At 41.3% G+C, this 24235-nt stretch overlaps 1 protein-coding gene across 3 annotated transcripts in view; it reads left to right on the top strand.

Moving 5' to 3' along the window:
* sema3c (sema domain, immunoglobulin domain (Ig), short basic domain, secreted, (semaphorin) 3C) overlaps positions 1-24235 on the top strand; it is an 88048-nt gene that overhangs the window by 4075 nt on the left and 59738 nt on the right. The window contains exons 2-6 of one of the 3 annotated variants that reach the window (XM_061959613.1): positions 2590-2764; positions 2827-3085; positions 3203-3495; positions 7075-7280; positions 21232-21393. In XM_061959613.1, coding sequence (XP_061815597.1) covers positions 7271-7280; positions 21232-21393 — 172 coding nt within the window. In that variant the 5' untranslated portion in view covers positions 2590-2764; positions 2827-3085; positions 3203-3495; positions 7075-7270. Of the gene's footprint in view, positions 1-2589; positions 2765-2826; positions 3086-3202; positions 3496-7074; positions 7281-16864; positions 16989-21231; positions 21394-24235 lie in introns of those variants that run through there. The other 2 variants (XM_061959615.1, XM_061959614.1) reach the window with 2 other exon arrangements.

Below are 24235 nucleotides of genomic sequence, written 5' to 3'. Positions count from 1 at the left end.
AAGAAGGGCGTGACCCAGAAGCTTCCAGATGTGCTGAAAATCTGGAGTGATTTACACAGCGCTGCCGCGAAAGCTGACAGAGGTCAACGTGTCTCTCAAGCCAGTGGAAAGAAGACGAGGGCTTTATAAAAAAAAAAAATAAAAAAAAAACAGTAAAAATATTCAAGTTATGATTCATCTCATTTGACAGATTGGACACAAATCTTTTATCATTCTAGTCACTAACAGCCGATTATTGATTTAAAACATCAAAACCAGTGTGTTTTGGGTCTGATTTGCTAAGTTCTTTTGCTGTCAAAATTTCACTTTGTATTTACATATACAGTATAATGTAAAAATCCACAATTATTTGTATATACAATTAGTAAAATATGTGTTTAATAAAAATGTCTAATAAACAAAATTAAATTGTACTTATAGTAAGTAAAAAAAAGTTGTTTTGAAAAATGTTGATTAAAATGTACGTTATAACTAACATGCACAATGTTAAGTTGTTATTCTTTGAACATATTGATCAGTAAAATAAAGACAATATTTTGCACACTATAAAATATAATCGATTATACTTGTAGTGCTTTTTAAATCGATTACTTGAAAAGTGAGTAAAATAATACAAAGGTGGAAAAAAATCACAACTTTAAAAAGCTTTAAAGACAAAAGACTCCGCCCATTTCTTTAATAAGAAGTCCGCTTTTTCCTGTCTTTAGTTTGCATCATCCTGACATCGTCCCCGAGGACCTGTCTCTGCAGTCAATATCTAAGAGCTGAGAAGCTAAGTTTATTAGCAATTAACCTTTAATTAGCCACACCTGCTAAATGCTAGCAGCACATTCGACATCACGCTGCTAAAATTGATCCAAGTTGAGTAAATGTAATTTCGGGGCTTAGGATTGTTTGCTATGACCTTTGAAATGAAACTAGACTTGTAAAAGCTAAGCTAGTGCATTTAGCCTGCTAAGTTGACCAACTAGCTAACTTTTTAGAGTGGCAGAGATGACAGACTTGCCCAGCAGAGGACTGAAGAGAAAGAAAGGTCTGAATATAAAACCACAGTTAGTCTTCTGAAGCCAGACCAACCAACCCCGACCAAGTCAGCTTCCACTTTAACCCGAATACCAGCAGCTCTGCCGAGCAGCCCCCTGTCACATTGTGCAACATGGCTCGACCCACAATACCTGCATGTTACTACTCAGCATCGGTAATAACGTGCTTCAGCCTGCTCCTCTTGGTGAAGCGCCCCCAGATGGCCAAGTGTCTCCATTGCCAGCCACTCAGATACCCTCTGAGCCCCTCGCACAGCCTTTGTTCCACACCAAGAGCTTGGGCGACGTAGAGATCTGCGACCGTTTCCTGCTGGTGTAGTGCTCCAAAGGGAGGTTGTGTCCACAGCATCACACGGCCTTGCCCTTCCACTGGCAACTGTGGTGCCACAAGACGTGGAGCTGGGTGGATGTGCGGTCTTCTTCCCAGGTTGTCTTGGAGCGCTTGTAATTCAACGTGAACCAGGACATTGTTTTCCTGTACAAGGAGTGAGTAGACGGGGGGTGGGGGGGTTGGGGTGCTAACCCACCTCTGCTCGGTCTCATCTGGTCCCTGCTCTACAGGCACAAGATCCACTGTGTGCACTTGGACACCATGGAGATAGTCAACTCGTCCAAGTACAGCAGCATCAGACGCCTGAGCAACTCGAAGAGTCATGCTACATGAGAGGGAGTTCCTCAGACCTAGTCCCCCCCCAAATTCAGGACGCTCATGGGGAAAAAATGCATTCTACTATTTTGCCACCACACATTGGAATGCACTACCAACAGACCAACATTCGAACTTTCCTACTAAATGTTAGAACTGCCATAAAATCATGGCTCAGCTCAACTTCTACTTGATCTGAACCAACATTGATCCCCAGCAACTCTTCAAAGCATCAAAGAGGTTTATATGTGGTTATAGTGTATTTTCTCATTCTGTTTTGCACACTCTTGGAGTCAACATGTGCATAGTCATGTACATAGTGTATATATACCCCCCCCCCCCCCCCCCCCCTCACATTTTCTGTATATATTGTTTTTCAAATCACCTGACATGTATACTGTGTATATGTACATAATGTATACATTTTTTTAACGTAATTTTTTATATACATGTTACAGGTTATATATCTTTTATTATTGGATGTATCAAATGTGGCCCTGCGATGAGGTGGCGACTTGTCCAGGGTGTACCCCGCCTTCCGCCCGATTGTAGCTGAGATAGGCTCCAGCGACCCCAAAGGGAATAAGCGGTAGAAAATGGATGGATGGATGGATGTATCAAATGTGATGAATATGTAATGGACCAAAATGGAAACAAGCCTTTTGGCTTTTTGTGCCATCCATTTGGCTTTTTAAAGCATTACATGGATTAAATTCTTTAAGATGTCAATAAACTTCTCAATCAATCAATCAATGCGTACTTCCCCATCAGGTAGCACATCTACTGGAAGGATGACAGTAATTGGAAGGTGTACAGCCAGGTCCATTTGTCCTGGCCTGGCGTCACAAAAAAATATCTCAGGCATGGATTTGGGCACTTTAGTTTGTGAATGTGTTGCAGAACCAATCCAAAATTCTCCTTTGGGAGATGAGCCAGAAGGAGTTCTACTGTTCTTTACACATCGATGCCAAGATGGTGGACTTTACCAACATGATCCAGATCAACACCGGCTTCCCGAGGAAAGCCGCTGCCGACACACTTACCGCTCGCCCGAATCTATGCACCCTTATTTGAAGTTAGTAACCCGCTTGATTAAGTTCTTGACCGTAACTTATTACTTTTCTTTACTTCCTCCAGGATGGGAGTCCCGACAAGGCACGCCCAGCCTCTCCGTGAGCCCAACTTTAGTGTGGACCCTCTGGAGGACTTCAACGTCTGGTACCCTCCAATGTGGTCCCTAGACTCAGCAGGACATGGACCTGGTGAATGTTCCGGCCTGTTCATGGGCTTTCATGACAGTCCAGAAAGTCTTCTATGCGAGTCTACCTGAGACTAATGTAGACATTGTCAGCATCCATATGGTCCAGAATGTCATGCACTGGGACAAGTACCAAAGGTCAGACTGTACTTTTAGTACTTAAGCTTGGTTCAGTTTGGTACGAAATGTCAGATCAGTGCCATGGTAAGCTAAGCACCAGATGTTCTAAATATGGGGATTGTTTTGCAATTGCAGGCACAAGGTGTACCTGCAGAAAGGAACCTTTTGGAGCGCCATCTCTTCCACAGCACCACCGAGAATGCCGTCGATGACATCTGCCACAACAACTTTGACCCGCAATTGGCCATAGGCGGTCGCGCCTCCTACTTTGCCACATGGGCCATAAAGTACCACCTGTACAAGATATTGAGGGGGCATGATCGGGTTCGCCACATGTTCCTAGCCAAAGTCCTGGTGGGGATAGAGACTTATCCCGACGTGTTTATCGCCTTTGACAGCTGTCAGGCCTTCCGCGACTTCCTCATCAGGTACAAAAACTTGTCCAACTTGAAGCGGTCCATATTGGCAGAGAATGCTTTGTTTGTTGTCCACAAAGAACGTGAAGCATTTAAATGTACCAGACGTTCTATTTCGAGACGTACCAGAGAGAAAAAAGGTACTTGACTTGGATGAGGCGTTCACTGACCTCCTTTGATCTAATATATAGATCTTTAAAATGTTTCTCCTTGAACCACATTGTCTTTTTTAAGATTTATATGTAATATAATAGATGATAAAATTAACTAGAAATCTCATGTAAAAAACATACAACATAAAGTAGCAAGAATCACATCAATGAATAAAGCAAAATATGTCCTGGACCAAAAATCACTTCATATTCTTTACTGCTCGCTGGTGTTACCATATCTGAGTTATTGTGTAGAAATATGGGGAAATAACTACAAATGTGCACTTCGTTCATTAACAGTTTTACAAAAAAGATCAATTAGAATAATTCTTAATCTTGGATATAGAGAACATTCCAAACACTTTATTTATTGAATCAAAAATATTGAAATTCAACAACTTGGTGCCTTTGCAAACAGCTAAAATTATGTACAAAGCAAATTATAACATGCTACCCAAGAATGTACAACCATTCTTCTTAACAAAAGAGGAGAAATGTAACCTTAGAGGAAAATCTAATTTAAAACATTTCTATGCACGTACAACACTTAAGACCTTTAGTATATCTGTTGTATGTGGAATTAAATTATGGAGTGGCTTAAGCAAGGAAATTAAACAAAGCAATAACATGATTCAGTTTAAGAAACTGTTCAAACTACAAGTGTTCACGAAGTACAAAGAAGAAGAAGAATGATGATAAACATCTTGAACCTTTTTTTTTTGTTTTAATGGATAGTGATTATTTATGTATTTAATATTTGTTTACTTATTTATGGTATATTAATTTATCTACTCACTGTTCTGTTACAAACAGAAAAAAGAAATGGGATACAACTGCTATGACATGAAAAGGGATAGGGCTAAATAAGCTCTGCTTCTTATTACTATTTTTTTGGATGTGTGCAATGAAACAACTATAAATATGTGATGCATTACATTGTGTCGTAAAATAAACTGAACTGAACTGAAAAAAACCTTTTATTCGCAGCCGGCACTTCTTGAGACAAGTTTTATTAAAGTTGTTGTTCAAAATGTTCTCTTGTTGTTTCGGTCTAGTTTAGTGACTCATTTTAAAGTCAATACAATGGTGAGTTTAATTTATGTACATAACAGCAATATCTCGGTTTTTGTGCACCCCACTTTTCCTTTGATTTGGTTTCTGACTTTGTGAAAGTTTGCCCCAGTTTTTGTCCCGGTTATTATACGGCCACATGCTGCGTAACAATCTAGTCCCTCGGTGCACCTAATGGATGAATCCCACGCGTTGGCGACTCAGACTCTTATTTTTTTTTAATTTAGGAGGACTGCAAAAAAATGGTGTAGACAGAATATTCCCCTGACTGACATGACAAGTGACAGTAGAGTTACATAGAAGCTCATCGCAATTGTATAATAATCTAGCGTCCAGAAGAAGTGCACACAAAGTCTGACGCGCTTTTCTTACTTTTGTTGTCCAACCTATGCTGATACATTCAATTCCAACGCGTATAGTCGTTCGTCTGTCCTCGTCTTATTTCCTCAACACAACCTTGCTCCTTATTCGCCAATCATCTTCCAGACGTGGTACGTTTACGACCATGGGAACTCTGAACATTACCCGCACACAAACACAACATCAACCCCAACAAACCTCGATGGTCGCCGCCTTAAGCTATGACTGGCAATATCCACTACGTTGGAGGCGGCTATATTCTTCTTTGTTGGCAATGGCAAATTTTTCTACATTGGCGGTGGCTATTTCTTCTTTGTTGGCAGCAGCTATTTCTTCTACGTAGATGGCGGCTAAATCTTCTTCGTTGGCTATTTCTCCCTCGTTGGCGGTGGCAATATCTTCTATGTTGAAGGTGGCTATTTCTTCATCGTTGGCGATGGCTATTTCTTCTACGTTGGTGGCGGCTATTTCTTCTACGTTAATGTGTTTTGTTGGCTGCAGCTATTTGTTTTTGTTGGCAGCGGCTATTTCTTCTACGTTGTTGCTGGCTATTTTTGTCTTCGCTGACAGCGGCTATATCTTCTACGTTGATGGCGGCTATTTCTTTTTTATTGACGGCAGCTATGTATGTGTTGGCGACGGCTATTTCTTTTATGTTGATGGTGGCTATATTTCTGTTTTTGACAGCAGCTATTTGTTTTTGTTGGGGGCGGCTATTTTTCTCTACGTTGATGGAGGTTATTTCTTCTTCGTTGACGGCGACTATATCTTATACGTTTGAGGCGGCTATTTCTTTTTTGTTGGTGGCAGCTATTTCTTTTTGTTGGTAGCGGCTATTTGATCTACATTGCCGACGGCTATTCTATGTTGATGGCGGCTATTTCTTCTTCGTTGATGGTGGCTTTTTCTTCTTTGATCACGGCTATTTCTTGTACATTGAAGGCGGCTATTTCTTTTACGTTGGCAACGGCTATATCTTCTTTGTTGGCAACGGCTATATCTTCTTTGTTGGCAGCAGCTTTTTCTATCCATTCTTCATTGGTGGCAGCTATTTCTAAAAAAAAAAAAATTAAATGAGTGCTTCTGTTGTATAACTTGGAACCACTGTAAACACATCAGCAGTAAACACATCAGCAGACCCCTGCATTGACATTTTAACCTTGCTGGCAAATGTGGAACACTCTGGTAAAAACTCCTTGCCTACACTCGGGCGTTTTAATAAACATGAAAGTTTTAATTCCTCCTAAACAGCAGCTGTCAGAATCCTAAAAACAGATGGATTTGTTTTTGTGACATTCCTACTATCACAGTTTTGGGATGCAACTGCCAAGAAACGCACCTGTTGCGATAGCTGAGTTTGTGCAAGTTGATGGTACTAGCATATGCTTATCGGACTGTGGTGAAGACAAGCATGATTCACAGGACTTGTGGGACGCTGGGAACAAGGGACTATAATTAGATTACGGCTCGCGGGATGAAGTCCAACTGCAGGTGGGCCTCGACACTCAAAACATGTTGACATCATGTCTCCTGTTTATCACTAGAATTGGACTTTTCCTATTAAGTTTCTTTCCAGCTGTTTTTATGAGGACAAAAAGAGAGAAGAACTGTGTGTTTCTGTTTTGAAGTGGGATCGCAGCTTGCTAGCGAGCTTGTCGAGGCAATCAAAAACAAGCAATGACTCGCCATCCATTGGGTTGAGTTTTTTCTTGCCCTAATGTGGGATCAAAGATGTCGTTGTGGTTTGTGCAGCCCTTTGAGGCATTTGTGATGAAGAGCTATGTAAATAAACTTGGATTGATTGATTGTCAGGTAGCGATTAAATAATACTGTAAATACTTGCTTCAATCCGAAAGGATACAGTCTCACAAGTTTATGTAAAATTAGTATTAATCCACATTATTATTTCAGAAGTTCAAAATATTTTTTGTTCTGTTGACAAATAAAAACAAACATTAAATGCTACGTAACAAATAGCACAGCTAACATGTTTGTCCTCTTTTGACAGATTGAGGCTGAATCAGCAGCGTCCCTGCTGGCTGCAACCAATTATTGAACTTCAATGTTTAATCAAGTGCTTCAAAACACCACCCTTTTTGTCGTCCTGATAACAAAGAAAAAAAGTGAACCAAAGTAAAGTGGCTTAAAGGTGGTTCCTTGCAAAACTCCATACTGTTAAATCCTGCATCCAAAATGAAGGAAAAATGACACCTGGTGAGTTTTTATTGTTTGTAATCTTGTAATTTCAACATGTGTGTTGTCTTTGTTTTATCAGCGACCATCATTAGCTTGACAAGGCCGTTCGCACAAAAAATGAAGGTGGTTAGCACAATAAAGCCGACAACGTCGTCATCTAGCCTTCAGTGGCGTTTTTACGAGGGTGCAGATGTAGATGTAGTCAGCGTAGAGCGACTTTGCAGATGCACTAGCTGGACGCGCACCCTCCCCCATGCTAAATAAACGCCACTCCAGTGTCACATTAAGTTAGCAGGTGGGATCTTTCATCGTACTTACTGGGATTCCATTCGGAACTCGAGCAGCATCCACGCAGCCACACACATCAAATGCCAGGGTGGATGCGTGGTGGACCTCGGCGTCTGGCTTTCATTTGCGTATCGTCATCAGACGGAAGCAGAACAAATCGTGTTAGTGTGACGAGCGCCGACTAATCAGCATACATTTGATATAGTTTGTTTTGGGCGCCAGCGAATGAATTTATATTTCATTTTGATTCTTCTCTGTGGAGAGACGCTAATCTTATCAGAACTGCAAGATGGATTTCTTATATTTTAGCAAGCGCGCGGGAAGGAATTTGACTTTCAGACACACATTTTGCTGAGTCATCATTAATTCTAATCAGCGGTGGACACGAGTCAGAGTGAAACGTCGCATGCTAACTAGGCACACACAATTGTGAATTCCCGATGGATTAAATAGTTTGAAAGTGGTTCACGTTGCGGTGCATAAACCCAATTTGGAGTTTGTACAAAAGGTGCCCGCCTCGCAGTCCTTTGGGACACGAGTCTACAGGTTAATTTTAACCGAAACAATGGAAAAATCCGATGGGAGTACCTTGCTAGTATTCCTGAGGGCCACTCATCTAATTAGCTCCATTCTTTCCAGTGCAGTGCAGAGACCACCCAATGCTAATTAAAGATGCTGTTTTTATATGTACTCATTTACTTAGTGTGGGTATTGATCGCAACCTGAAGACATCCGGACTTGATGTTTTAGTGGTCCGCAGGGGGTCAACCAGCAAGAGTAATCAAGTTAATTGGAAGACTGCAAAACGCTTAATTAATTAAGGAGATGGAGATAAACTAGGAGGACAAAAAGTCCTCTTCTAGCTTTGTGGATTTCCATCGATGACTTTAATGCTCTTTTGAATGCAGGAGTTTGGTTTTGGCCCATGTTGAGACTTTAAGTACTGTTGCAAACACGCAAACTTTGAATGTAATCCAAAGAAAAACGTGACTGGTGTTCTGTAACAAACATCTTGTATGTCGATGAATCCAAGTCCGAATCCAAAGTTTTGAACATTTATAAGAGAGGAATGGTACTACATTTTTTTAAACTAAGGTCAAGTTTTGTCTGCAATTGTTTTTTCTCAAGTTTGATGTTGATCACACATGTTTATCTTCCTTGCGACAACCTGATTATTTTGCGTAATGAGCCTCTTCCTTGAATCAAATCTGTCCTACGTGAACTCCTCTACTCTTGTATTCTGAGATCTAAGAGTGTTTGATTGCAAATGGTTTATTCCCCTTTCACCCATGCATCTGCTAACAATAAAGCCAAACTTCGGTTGATATTCCACGTCAAATGTTAGACCTTGATTGTTCCTGACAGATGACCTGGGAATACTTGCAGAGACAAAGCAAGGGAGCATTCTAATAAAAGCCAGCGGTGGTAGCTTTAGTGTCATTTACTCCTAATTACAAGGCTATTGATGACATGTCCATATGTCACTCTGTACCTGATTGAGCCGAGTTTTAGAGGCACTCACTCACATGGAATAAATAACGGAGGCAATTAGCCGCGTTAATAAAGCGTGTCACCTGGAGGACTACTTTTCTGACTGAAGTGGAAAGAGATACTGTTATGCAGGTCTTTGAGATTCAAAGGGCTCACTCTTGACCCCAAAAAGACAGATTTTAGAACAACACCGAGTTACCAACCAGTTAGAGCAGGTATGCCCAAAGTGGGACCCGGTTTTTGTCATTTCGTTTAGCCCGCCAAATGGTGGCTACCAAATGTTCATACTGAACTCTGTCAAGCTGCCCAATCATCAATGGAATGTCTGCAAGGCTACACTGAAAAACAATTATTTCGATTTTACTGTAAAAAAGCTGGCAGTTCAGTCGCCAGAAATTTACCATAAAATCATCAGTGGTACCATTTTTCCATTTACATTAATGCACTGCAAAAACAAGGAAAATATATTTTACGGTAAAAAGAACTGGCAGCTCAGTCACCACAATTTTCACGTGATAACAGTGGTACAGTTTTTCAATTTACAGTAACTTGGTGTAAAAAACACCATAACTTTTATGGTAAAATTCTGGTGACTGAGTGCCATTTTTTTTTTTTTTTTTTTTTTTTTTTTTACAAATATGAGTTGGGAAATTGTGTTAGATGTAAATAGAAACGGAATACAATGATTTTTAAATCCTTTTCAACCCATATTCAATTGAATGCACTACAAAGACAAGATATTTGATGTTCAAACTCATAAACTTTTTTTTTTTTTTTGCAAATAATAATTAGAATTTCATGGCTGCAACACGTGCCAAAGTAGTTGGGAAAGGGCATGTTCACCACTGTGTTACATGGCCTTTCCTTTTAACAACACTCAGTAAACGTTTGGGAACTGAGGAGACACATTTTTTAAGCTTCTCAGGTGGAATTCTTTCCCATTCTTGCTTGATGTACAGCTTAAGTTGTTCAACAGTCCGGGGGTCTCCGTTGTGGTATTTTAGGCTCCATAATGCGCCACACATTTTCAATGGGAGACAGGTCTGGACTACAGGCAGGCCAGTCTAGTACCCGCACTCTTTTACTATGAAGCCACGTTGATGTAACACGTGGCTTGGCATTGTCTTGCTGAAATAAGCAGGGGCCTCTATGGTAACGTTGCTTGGATGGCAACATATGTTGCTCCAAAACCTGTATGTACCTTTCAGCATTAATGGCGCCTTCCCAGATGTGTAAGTTACCCATGTCTTGGGCACTAATACACCCCCATACCATCACAGATGGTGGCTTTTATAATTGGTATTGTCTAGCAAGGCCGCACGGTGGCCTAGTGGTTAGGCCACACAGTCAGGAGATTGGGGAAATCTGGGCACTCCGGATTCCTCGCACATTCCATAAATATGCATGTTAGGTTAATTGAAGAATCCAAATCTTCAATAGGTTTGAATGAGTGTCAATGGTTGTTTGTCAATAAGTGCCCTGCAATCAGCTCTCACCCCAAATCAGCTGGGACTGAGGTTAAGTAGTTTAGAAAATGGATGGATGGATTGTACAGTGGTTCTCAAACGTTTTTCACCAAGTACCACCTCAGAAAACACTTAACTCTCCAAGTACTGTACCAATCATAGTGACCAACATTAAAATACAGTAGCGTATTTAGGAAAGGGCGAAGTAAGTGGAGAATGGATCGTAGATGCAAGGTTTCTTACAAAATACATATTAGTATTGTATCGAGACTTAGTTAAAAGTACTTACCAATACAAATTCCTCCAAAAAGTGCCGTATCGACATCGGAACATGTCTATATTTAATTAAGTGATTATTTGGCGTATCACTAGATGGAGCCCGCGTACCATTAGTGTGAGAATATCTGGTCTGGTATATTGTATTTATTATTTCTTCCTCTTTTTCAGTGCTCTTGAGTGTTTTAGTTATCATTGCCTCTTGTGATTGAACGATTGTGTGTCAAACTATTTCCTTTGGGGATCAATAAAGTTTGTCTAAGTTTAAGTTTGACAGAACTGTACATCAACAACATTACACGCTCATGCTCTGTTTAGCTTGGTTTAAGAGGGGACACACAGACACAACGGCATCGGTTAAACAGGACAGGACAGCAATAACATTACCTGCCAGTTCTTTGTTTAACTTGGTTTAAGAGAGGATAGCCAGCAGGCAGAAGACATTGATCCAACGTTGATTATACATACATGTCCTTGTAAAACGGACTTTAAAACAATGTGCAAAATAGTTGTATTTGTACACTGAGACAACACTGATGTCCAACGTTGGATCCACATTATTGGTTGAAAAATGGCCGAATTTCAATGGTCAAATCAACGTCGCTACCTGACATTGAACAAAGGTTGTCAAATAGCATGTTGTTTCAACATTGTATTTGTGTTGTCGAATATTGGCTGGGGAATGAACAAAAATTCAATGGTCAAATCAACGTCAGAACCCAACATTGATGAAATGTTGTCAAAAAGCATGTTGTTTCAACGTTATGTTTGAGTTGCTCAACGTTAGGACCTAATTCAACAAGTTCTCAATGTTGTTTTTAATGTCTTGTGCCTGCTAGGGTGAGACACAATTGAGAATAGTGACAACATCATCAGTTAAAGAGAACAGCAATAACACAACCTGCTAATTCTCTGTTTAACTGGGTTTAAGAGGGGACATACAGACACAACAGAGAATAAAAGCATCATCAGTTAGACAGGATGGGACAGCAATAACATTACTTGTTAATTCTCTGTACAGCTGGGTTTAAGAGGGGGTGTCAATCAATTAAACTACAAAAAAAAAGTTTAAATGTACCTAAAAACTGTGCCTTTATTGTGAACAAGCTCTTAAGTGTCAGTTGGAGTCACTGACAAGGCTAATCCAAGCCTTTCATGACCAATCAAGGCTAAACGAATCGGTGCGCGATTGGAGATTATTTCCCTGGTGGCCTTTCACCTCATAAAGCCACAGGAAGTTTTCTCAAGCGCTAGTTTGCAGGCTGCACTATTTGTGCATCGCCAGAGTTTTTGTTGTGGAATTGTGTATTTTCCACAAAATTCCGGAATGTGACCTACTTGCTGAGACACAATTTGTACCCCCTCCCTCATCCGCAGGTGAGTGACTCTGGTGGCGGGTGGATGTTTCGCAGAAGTTTGAACTTTAGGGACCCAATAATTTGAGGAGGGAACTAGAGGTTCTGACATTCTCATCAAGCAGTTCCGCTCCGTGGGGAACTCGCCGGCGTGTCAAAAAGAGGGGGTTTCGAAAGTCACCTCCCAGTGGGTACACATGGGAACTGACATCATGCATCTGTCTGATGCCAAGGTCGGGAAAGGGATACGACTTGACCCTTGCCCCGGAGTGAAAGTCAGCCATTCGTCATGCGTCTTTAGGTCACAGCATTCATCTTCTCGGCACATGTGTTGGTAATGCAGGTAGTGTGTGTTTGTGTGGGGAGGTCATTATGGAGAGTTCTTCCAAACCCTGGCCCTAAACAACTGGCGTCATTGGAGCATAGTGTCCCATTAGCCCACCTCCTTGTGTTTAAAGAATCCAGGAAGAAGAAGTCTTTGGGAACCGTCGCTCGTTTACATTATCCAAGATGGATGACGGTGTCGCCCCTCGCCTGCACTTTCCTCAGCGCTCTCAAACTTCCAGGGTCTCTCGTTTCGACTCGTTGTGGCAACTCGTCCGGGAGGTCAACTGGTGATTGACATATGAGACAGATGACACGCAGGTGACACTTGAGCTTCAATGAAGGCTTGTGGTCGTCCTGAAAGGATCGACTCGGAGCGTGGAAGGCACAACTATAGAAAACTGGGACAACATTATTCCTGCTTGATAGGAGCTCATTTCATTGGAGAAAAGTGCAGGAACTATGGAACAACTAGCGGTAATGGAAAATAACATTCATAGGAGCTCCATTAAGTCCAGAATCCAGTCCAAAATGAGCAGAATAATTAAAAGGTGGCAGCGGTGGAATGTTTTTGTTGCTCCGGGCGCTTTTCGTGATCTCCTACACATCAGTCAGTAATGGCGTCTGTTGTCAAAGTAATTAGAGTAGATCTTATCAACCTTTGACTGTGGCCCTCAGATCAGCCACGCTGCTTATTGGACAGTTTATCGCGAGGTGAAAGCAACACTGTGGGTTTTTTTTTTTTCATCTGACTTGTGTACTGTAGCAGAACATGAAAGATGGTCATTTACCTCAAAGACAAGTTGATGAAGTGCAGGTCCACGGTGAGGATGATGATGCCTGAACAGGAATGTGGAAAGATGCTCTACAAGTCGATCTTTGTCTTGTCTGTCAGGACAAAGCATATTTAGAGGTTAGCGTCTGCTGTCTGCCGCTGCCTCAATAGCAGCCTTTCACTGGATCTAATAATTCAATTTTTTCTTCCTTCATTCTATGTCTGCTGGAAGAATGGTTGCCATTGTGCGTCATCACGCCTGGGTTTGCATTATCTACAGTATCAGCATGACCATCCTATAGAGCTGTGATGCTTTTATGGATGGTTGTTGACCTGTGTAGTTAGCATGCCTGTGACCAATGTGCAACATGCCCATCACTAATGAAGAGCAGGTTGTTCAGCAAAGTGGACTGGACTGACCCCTCATCATTTGTCCACACTCGTTCCGGTCCAGCTGCAGCAGTCAAATTGTCAAGGTTGGAAGCTTCCCGTAGGGAATGAATGGGAAGATACTGTATGGAAATTAACAAGAATAAAGTGTGATAGTAAACGTTAAGTTCCTTTTAAAATTACTCTTCAGACAAGTTGAGCTATGCAAGTGTAAACGTGATGTACTTGCTAAAGGACCCATAACGTCCAGATGACTGACATTTCACTAAGAAGTTCTCTTTATGTATTCTATGCTCCTGAAAATTAATCTGACAGTCATTTCCCATAATATCAATTTGTGTTTAAGCAATCGGTAGATAACTACTTGGAACGCCCCCTTCCCATCGCCGGACTCAATATGCCGCCCCCTCTTGGTGTGACGTCGTCGGCAGAACTGGAGCCCATTTCTGTGCATAGACAGTGTGGATGAAGGCATATAAAAGACTATTTTCGTCACTTACAGTAGGAAGGGGAATCATAAGACTGCATGGCCCATTTCGTCACGATTTACCTGACACATGAAATGTGACGAATTGGGAGACGTGCACTATCCACTTTAGCCTCCAGATGGCAGTAGAGTGTTGAATATCTTAGTTGTGGCAATTCCAACTTTGACCACAGGGTCAATTGCTACATAGAGTGGCGCTTTTCATCACTTTCAGCAGGCTGCATTCTAAAAATGATGACGCAAGATCCACCCAGAAATGGGGCCATATGAATCCCATCCATTCTATAATTGCATTTTGTTTTTATCAAGTGTGAAATATAGAAGAATCACAATTTTCTGACTTCCCTGCTCTTCCATGGACGCCATAGCCGGAGTTTTCTCATGTTCTTTCAGCATTTCCTCCGTCATCTTGAGGAGAACATCAGTAGAAGAGGATGCAAAATAGAATACTAGCGCCTTGCCGTTTTTTTCTCTGTCTGACCTTCCTGAAGTCCACAACCATCTCTTTGGTCTTTTTAACATGGATGCGAAGGTTGTTGCTTTTGTACCAATCCACCAGATGTTCTACCTCCTCTCTGTACTCGGACTCGTCGTTTTCTGTGATGCGTCCCACTAATGTTGGGGTTTTAGGTGTGCAGTCAAGGGTCAGTATTGGGCAAAGAATGTGCCTCAGCACACATCCCTTGGGGCGCCAGTGCTGAGGGTGACGCAAGGGGAGACAGTAGCTGTGTTTCCATTGCAGTTTTTCGCAAAATAAAAGATATTTTTATAAATGTCGACAAAGTACATTTGCGACTTTGTAAAATCTCATCCTGCGAGACTCCACTTTGAGGAAGATATTGCAGCCACCGCTGTTGCCGTAATGTCAACAGAAGACGAAGGCAGTCGCGAGACGGTCCGGTGCGATGGGGTCGCCTCGCTCGACCCCGGCCGACCGATCGGAAGCAAGACCAAGACGACCAGTCTGCCCTGGTTGTCCTGCATGGGCGCCCGCCTTCTAAATGCGAAAAAAGTGTTTTCATCATGCTTTTGCAAAAAGCTTCAATATCGGAACGTCTCAAAAACCACCTCATGAGAGCGCAAAAATGTTTTGGTGATATTTAGACTTAGACTTAGAGACTTAGACTTCCTTTTTATTGTCATTCAAATGTGAACTTTACAGCACAGATAAGAACGAAATTTCGTTACATAAGCTCATGGTAGTGCAGTCTTTGAGAGGTTATTCGTAAAATGGGTGTTTCCATTACCAGTTTCTTATTTCTCGGGGTAATGGAAACGCAGCTAGTGTTGTGGATCCTGACAGTCTGTTGTCTGTTTGTCAAGAAGTCCAGGACCCAGTTTTCCGGTGGAAACTCAGCCCTACCGTGCGCAGCCTCTTCACCAGGGTCTGTGGGACGATGGTGTTGAAGGTGCTAGTGAAATCCAGGAAAAGCAGGCGGACATAGGGCTGTATGGACCTCTGATGAAATGGTGTCATCGGTGGACCGGTTCTTCCTGTAGGCGTACAGGTGAGGGTCCACAGTGACATCGATGGAAGTCCTAATCTGGTCCATGTCCAGCTTCTCAAAGCATTCAATGACTATCGGTTTGAAGGCAACTGGCTGATAGTCATTCAGACCTGTGTTACTGTAGAACTCTTTCGTACAAGAACTATGGATGCGGTTTTCAAGCAGGTTGGAACAGAAGATAGTTGAAGCGAGGTGTTAAAAATAGTTTGTTAGTCCCTCAGTCAGTTGATGGGCACAGTCCCTCAGTCCCCGCCCTGGGATGTCGTCTGGGCCAGTGGCTTTGCGGGGGATAATCCTTTGCTGGGTCAAGTTACTTGGAAATTTGGCTATCGATTAATTTGTAGCTTTATAGGGAAAATAGTTCAAATAAAAATCTGCTTTTCATAATCTTATTTTGTTTTGCTAACAAATGCTAATCGTCTTGACATAAGAATTACACTTTTAACATGTGTGTGGTAATAATTAGGGGGAAGTCCCCACCCTTCGCCGCGACATACACCTCCGCTCTCATGTGCGCTCTATTGCAGTGGCTGTGCGGAAACTTTATGTAAAGTTCCGGGCACTTCATGCTGTCCGGAATTTGTAAATTTGCATTAGTTACACTCATTAAACAATTAATCGACGCAACATAAAATAAATCAAACCTTTTTTCCAAATTGATTAATCCTTGCAGCCATGCTTGGAATTTGAAAATGTGTCTTCCACATTTGCAGACAGTTGGATGCATACAGTTGTCCAAAATGACAAAATCAGGGGCAAGTAAGGACTGTAGGCCAACCTCTGATTGATATATTCATTGATTACTTATGTCCATCACTGTTAAAGAATGACCCTCTTTCCTATCGAACATACCACATCTTTAATCAGTTCCACCTCGTATTGAAATTCTATACGATGCCACACTTGGATGGCGCCCGTTAAGGTAATTAAGTGTTGTCATGGTAACCTCTATCGTTGTAGTGATTCCAACTCTGAGAGCCACGCCCTATTTTTTTAAACACTCCCGCCCTCTTCTTTGACCACATTACAAACGAACAGACCCCACCATCATGACTACCATGCGTGACCTCCACCATCATGACTACCATGCGTGACCTCTGTGCCCTCCGCCCCATAATCGGCCTGCGTGTAAAGTTTGCTGTCTTGTTATTAGGAGGAGGGAGGAGACGGCGAGGGGAGGGTGTCCTGTTTCGCCCTCCCCTCGCCGTCTCTTCCCGCTCTCCTCCCTCCTTCCTCCTAGTCTGTCAACTCCGGCTGGGAAGGTGGATCAGCTCTTTTTGGAGTCCCAGGAGCTGGGTTAGGTAGAAAGGACGCTTTGGTTCTGTACCTGGAGTCTTCATCCAAGAGGGGGGGACGCTCCTGAGAGGTGAGGATATTTCTATATCAGGCTGACGGGAGGAGCATCCTACTAGTCTCCCTCATTCCCTCTACTTGTCCTTTTGCATGCATCATTTGTCTTGTATGCTGTAACTTTGCTTCAAGTTTCTGATGAGGCTTATCGCCGGAATGCTTGCATTCTTCCACTGTGAACATCTGCTGCTGTCAGTGTGTGTTCAAGTGTGTGTGAAAGTGTGTGTCAGTGTCAGGGTGTGGTATACGAGCGCTCAGGACACGTTGAGCAACGTGTTTACCATTTAAACTCACCATGCGTGCACTTAACTATTTTTATTACTGCATGGCCCAGTAGTAAGATGTCAACTGTTAGTTTCTGGACAAGCGTCTTGGAAAATTCCTCATGAGGAGGCTTGGAAATGGCCAATAAACACAATTATCCCGACACTCACCGAGCAGCTTTGTGCACACGCTTGATTGCTTGTCACACAAACGCCTCACCGGCTCCAGAATTGCTGGATTTTGTGTCGGTAAAAGGTGAATTATTTGGCCGCGGGGGGTCCGCAGGTTCAAGAGGGTGGATGTCAGGGAGATGATTCACGCAGCTGTCAGGTTTACTGGCCGAGAATCTCACAGGACGACCACGCAGATGTTCGGGAAGTGGGTCGTCTTCTTTAGAAAACTGGAAAAGAGCGATAATGAGAGTGAGGATTTGGAACTAAATGCTTCCCAAGAGGCTTCAAACTCCCTTCCAGGATTAAGGACCCAGGGTGTAACTTTGTTAGCAGAGTTGGAACCATATTTAGTTCCTGAAGGCCTCATTATCCATGCAGAAAATATTTGATAATAATAACAATAATTCGTAAATATAATAATATGTATTGGTATTTTCCAAGGTTGTAATTTGGCTTGAAGTTAAAGGCTGAGAGGTGGAAGGTGTGACAACATTAGCATTGTGGGAACCATTTTTCATTCATGAACAATTCACTGACATCATTAATAAAACTGATAATAACTAGTAAAGAACCCGGAGAGCGTAACCCAACGCCAAGCCCTTCCTCCCAAAATAAAGAATCCTTTGAAAAAAATCCTGAATCCAAATGGAGATCCTGATCACCCCCAACATCTAATCACTGCAGGTTCCTTATCTAATTTCTGACATTTTCTAAAAGCTCTGTTAAAATCTGCACTTAACTATTTTTCTATAGCGGGATTAAATAAGTAGAACAAACCCTCTTGTCATTCATCCACTGTCTTTGTCTCTGTGGGTGGAGGCGGGGGCCTCTATAGCATGACATTGCCTTAAAGTTCAATAAAATCCGCACTCAACGTTTTGAGTCGTGTTGCCAACTAGCAGATGCAAAAAATATTGTACATATATAAATGTAATTTTTGGTGAGTTTTATTTTAGGTTGAAATAAACATTAGGTGTTGTTTTATAACGGTCTCTGAATGCTTCACTATGTTACAAAAAAAATCACATAATTAGCAAAAATAATGACATGAAAATATAGCTATAACCTCCTAGGAACCAGCATTCTCTGAAGTTGATGTTTTATTTTCAGTTTAATTTTTCATTATGGGGGGAAAAACAACATAGAAAATTGCTGTTAAGAAAAAATGTGCAAATATAAGTTAAGGCATACAGTTCTAAAATGTGTTTGTGTATATATATATATATATATATATGTATGTATGTATGTATGTATGTATGTATGTATGTATGTATGTATATACTCTTGCTACAACATATCATCAGTAGGGTAAAATTAAACTGTCTCAAGACGGTCGACACCCGGCTCACATTCCCTATTAGTGGGTGAACAATCCAACGCTTTGTGAATTCTGCTTCACATTGATAGGAAAAGCCGACATCAAAGGAAATGTATATAGGTTGATATTTTAAATGTATTTTTCTGTTGTTGGACATTTGGGAGAAACTTTTGTAGCATTTCTGTATGGTTGTTCCTGATGGTTAGGCTAAATCTGCCTATATTCAAAATGTGGCAAATTTCATGCGTTATTAAACAGTTTTCTTTGCGTTTTTTATGACAGCGGGGAGCTAATGAGTGTCAAAGTTCAAAAGCGGGACGCCCTATGATTGCATCAACATGCCTCAATGACCCCCAAGTGGTCTGTCTCATGGCTACGCACCACTTGGAGTCAAGGGGCCACACCCTGAGGACAAGGGCGTCCACTTCACAAGATTTTCCGAGTGTGTCTTAGGGAGTTTGTGATCATTTGTGAAGTCAAAGGTTGACTGGTGTTGAATCGTTTCCTCCATTTTGGTTCATCCCAAAGGTGTTTTTCCACACCAAACTCATCCAAGCATGCTTATGGACTGGAGTCATGTTTCGGTTACAGTACAAAACTACGATTTAAAGCCTCCAGCCAAACCCTGATCGACGGGCTGGTTAATTGATTGACAAAAGAGGCGTGTTTTGGTGTTTTTCTTGCGCACGATGCACTAAAAGTTTCATCACCTTCATGTATTTCAGCCATCAATGTTTCAGTACACATCCATAAGCCATGAGAGCAGAGATCCACCTGCTTGTAAAAACATATTTTATTGCTTCTGGCGTAAAGAGGCTTTGCCTGACAGGAATTTACTTCCCCACAGGCTACCTGCCACCTATCAATAATGGAGCAGCGCCTCTTGTCCTGTTACCAAGCTGAGGGGGAATGTTTTTTAGCTCATCCATATTTAGGGCAAGTGCTTGTGCAAGCAGACTGATCATTCCATGTCAAATATGTCACCATTTTGTACTATGCTCCCGTTAACATGGTCTGACGTTTGAAAGGTAAGACCACCACACCACTAGGGCGCACTTGACTTGAGGCTTTCGTTTCTTAACATTGTCGCTTCTGAATGAAAAACACACGTACTTTACGTTTTGGTTAAAAACACATCCGTACTTAATATTGACGATGCAACAAAATGTCAAGCGCACTCTCGTGGTGTGGAAATTAGTTCCCTAAAATTACAGTACATGTTTTTAATGAAAATAATAACATAAATTTCCAAAGAAATGTGTTTGATATAAATGCTAAAATTGTTTTTCAAGTTTTTTTCCTGGTTTACTCGTGTAAATTGGAGTTGTTTCTTAGCCATTGCCTAGCGGGCCGCAGTGGTATTCGGTTGAAATACACTTTTCCACCACATGTGGCAGTACTCAAACAAATAGAAGTCTGGAGCTTAAGTCATGGAGATGTTTCTTAGCGCAAAAAATATGACTTAAGTGGTGAAGCTGAATTTTCACTTGCACTTTAATTGTAGTGACAGTTTATTTAAGAAAAATATTCGTTATTAATTTAGTTTATTTATTTCAGCACAACATAATGGTTTATTAATTTATTTTTTTGTCATTTATTTCTGAGTGCCTTCTTATGCAGTATATTTAATTTGCCTAATAAGCCTAAGGTAATAATTATATTTGTGATTAACAAATGGCTTCACATCATTTGGCAATGTTTATCCTGTTAAACTGTAAATAGGTTAGATAAAATTGTTGAATACTATTGAAATTAGGATTACTAATTTAGTGTTAATATTTGAGTGGGCCCCAGTCCCCTCTGTAAAGGAAAATTTGGGCCCTGAGGTCAAAAAGGTTAAGAACCCCTGGCCTACATGATATGCTGCATCCCATTAGTTGCATTAATACACAATAAAATGAAAATGAAAGAGTGGTAAGGTGAGTATATGTGCTGGTATCCCACGGTCTCAATAAACCAAAGAAGAAGCACAGTAATGCTGATGTTGCACTATGTGACAGGAAATCATCAGCAGGATTGCGCCACATCTGCGTTACCAATTTCCCACTAAATTCTGTAAAGGGCGTGGCTTCGGCCAAAAATTTATTGAGCTTCCCGGTCTGATAGCGCTAAAAGTCTGCAACTTCCGTTCCCTATTCGATTGCAGCTCACCAAAGTACCTCCTGAAATAATCGACAACCACACTTTAAAAGTTTAAATAACTTTTATCCATTCACAATGTTCATTATCCAAATTTAAAGTTGCCCTTTTCATTTTAGCTTTGACTCCGGCTGACATATTGGTACTGTCAATAGACTTGCTTCTCACGAAAAAAATTGAAGTGCGAAATTAAAAAAAAAAAAAGTATAACTTGTGGTCGTAAAATTGTTTAAGCACGAGAGAATGTCATATTTGCAGCACGGACCGGGCAGCTGAGTAAATCGAGCAGTGTCATTGATCAAGTATGTAAGTTAGAGCTACGCTTTGACCTGACGCTAACGCCATGGTTTCCTTTGCCATACCAGGCGGTGCTGACCGCTTTTCGGCAGTCATGGGCCGGTCAGACGGACCGGCCAATCCACTCCAGGCGTCGACTATGTTGCCGATCCTTTTGGTTGTGTTTCTGTTCTCCTGTGGAGTCTCCAGCCTTCCTCAGCCTATGCCGAGAGTCTTCCTCTCCTTCGACGGTAAGTAGAAGATGTTTGAGCATGTTTGTTTGTGTGCTAATGAGTGTGATCATTGATGCTGGCCTGGGGTTCTTTCATTGGTTGAGTACACAAGCCTTCTTTAGGGCAGTTGTTCTGAAATGGGGGTACGCGTACCCCTGGGGGTACTTGAAGGTATGCCAAGGGGTACGTGAGATTTTTTTTAAATATTCTAAAAATAGCAACAATTCAAAAATTCTTTATAAATATATTTATTGAATAATACTTCAACAAAATATGAATGTAAGTTCATAAACTGAACATCAAATCAAGTAGGCTATTCCATTCATAACAATGCAATATTCAGTGTTGACAGCTAGATTTTTTGCGGACATGTTCCATAAATATTGATGTTAAAGATTTATTTTTTTGTGAAGAAATGTTTAGAATTAAGTTCATGAATCCAGATAGATCTCTATTACAATCCCCAAAGAGGGCACTTTAAGTTGATGATTACCTCTATGTGTAGAAATCTTTATTTATAATTCAATCACTTGTTTATTTTTCAACAAGTTTTTAGTTATTTTTATATATTTTTTTCCAAATAGTTCAAGAAAGACCACTACAAATGAGCAATATTTTGCACTGTTATACAATTTAATAAATCAGAAACTGATGGCATAGTGCTGTATTTTACTTCTTTATCTCTTTTTGTTCAACCAAAAATGCTTTGCTCTGATTAGGGGGTACTTGAATTAAAAAAATGTTCACAGGGGGTACATCACTGAAAAAAGGTTGAGAACCACTGCTTTAGGGGACTCCTCATGACTGATCCTAACCAGACATTAAAAATTACTTTTAAATAAAATATACTTTTAAATTGTCACACACAGAAGGTGAGAGCCGAGCATAGAGACAGCACATGTTCTATTACATATTTGTCATTCCTGCATACTTTTTGTTATCATTTTAGAGGAGACATAATATGATTTTTATTCTACATCTAAAACATTTCATTGATGTCAACAACATGTAACGTTGGTGCTTTTAAAAGGCGGGTCTTATTAGACCTAAGTGAGCCCCCTCCTTTGCCTTGTCAGCCACATTGTAGTTTTAGCAGTATACTTCTTTGCTATAATGAAGCTCTGATAAAATAAACTGCTTCTTCTAGCTCCTTTTCAAACATCTTGAAAAGAGAAACTGGGAATTGTGATGTATCATATTGAAACTGTATGCATGTTCGAGATAAACTGAAAGGGAAACTGCAATTTTTGGGGGAATTTTGCCTATCGTTCACAATCATTAGGAGAGACAAGAACACGCGTCTATTTTGGGGGGGATTTTAAAGATGATAAAAACCACTTGGAAGATACGGCTAATTAATCAGAGTCACCGTTGTAGCCTTCATAGTGTCACAAGTTGTCACACCACGCCGTGCCTTATTTTGAGTTTCTTGGTAATTTTCTGGGTGTAGTTTTAGTTCCTATCTTGCACTCTTATTTTGTGGTTTTTTATTTCCTGTTTTTCCCTTTCCTGCCGCAGCTTTACGCCTGCCCTCGAGCACTTTTCCCCCTAACCTGTTTTCTATTTGTTGTTAGCACTATTTAAGTTGAGCTTGCGACACCATTGGTTTGTCGGGACATTCTTCGCTATTCACTGGTGACTGTTGACGATTCTTTCGATGCTGAGCTCAAGTACGCACATACTTTGTGGACGCCGTCTGCTCCACATTCCATGTGGGTTTTTTTTCTGGGGGTGCTGGAGCCTATCTCAGCTGCATTCAGGCGGAAGGCGGGGTACACCCTGGACAAGTCTACACCTCATCCCAGGGCCAACACAGATAGACAGACAACATTCACACTCACATTCACACACTGGGGCCAATTTAGTGTTGCCAATCAACCTATCCCCAGGTGCATGTCTTTGGAGGTGGAAGGAAGCTATATAAAATGTAGTAAGAGACACATTCATAACAATATGTAATGTTGTTGTAATATCGGGGACGGCGTGGTGCAGTTGGAAGAGTGGCCGTGCCAGCAACGTGACGGCTCCTGGTTCGATCCGCACCTTCTACCAACCTTGTCATGTTCGTTGTGTCCTTGAGCAAGACACTTCACCCTTGCTCCTGATGGGTCGTGGTTAGGGCCTTGCATGGCAGCTCCCGCCATGCATGTGCGAATGTGTGTGCGAATGGGTGAATGTGGAAATAGTGTCAAAGCGCTTTGAGTACCTTGAAGGTAGAAAAGCTCCTATGCAAGTATAACCCATTTACCATTTAATATGTTCAATATTTACCGTATTTTGGTCATATTAATCAATGCCGGAACTGACTTCTTCCGTGCATTGGTTTGCAATTCCAAAGCAACGCACTTCCTACTTCTGTCAACAAATGTGTGTTCCTACTTCTGGAATCTAACTTTAGTGTGTCTTCTAATCATGGCAGACTTGGTAACAAACAACGTAGACAACTATTTTTGGACAAATGAGGGTTCACAACCTTATCTTTTTGAAGCTGAATATACAGAGGATGAACTGCTGCTTCTAGAAGCGAGCACGAAGAAGAGGGTAAAACGCTGGAGCAGACGGAAGCCGAGAGAGTGAGGCCAGATTGACTCGAAGCTGCAAATGTGGAAGCTATTTCGACATAAATGGTGTGCTTACACCAAATATACCGGAAAAAAACCCTGCCCGGCCAACTGAACCAAACGCACAACTGTCCATCGAGTGAGTCACATTTTAATATCTGATACAGATTATTTAAATATCTGATACAGACCATGATACACACAACACGTCATGCGTGCTATTACCACTACTTACGCTGTCTGGCTAGCTGTGTACAAGCAAAACATAAAATTTAGACTAATACTTTACAGGTACTGTA

Source organism: Nerophis lumbriciformis, linkage group LG05, assembly GCF_033978685.3.
Source record: "Nerophis lumbriciformis linkage group LG05, RoL_Nlum_v2.1, whole genome shotgun sequence".
Classification (NCBI taxonomy): domain Eukaryota; kingdom Metazoa; phylum Chordata; class Actinopteri; order Syngnathiformes; family Syngnathidae; genus Nerophis; species Nerophis lumbriciformis.
Note: the sequence above shows the minus strand (reverse complement) of the source record. Positions and strands in the feature narration are given on the sequence as shown.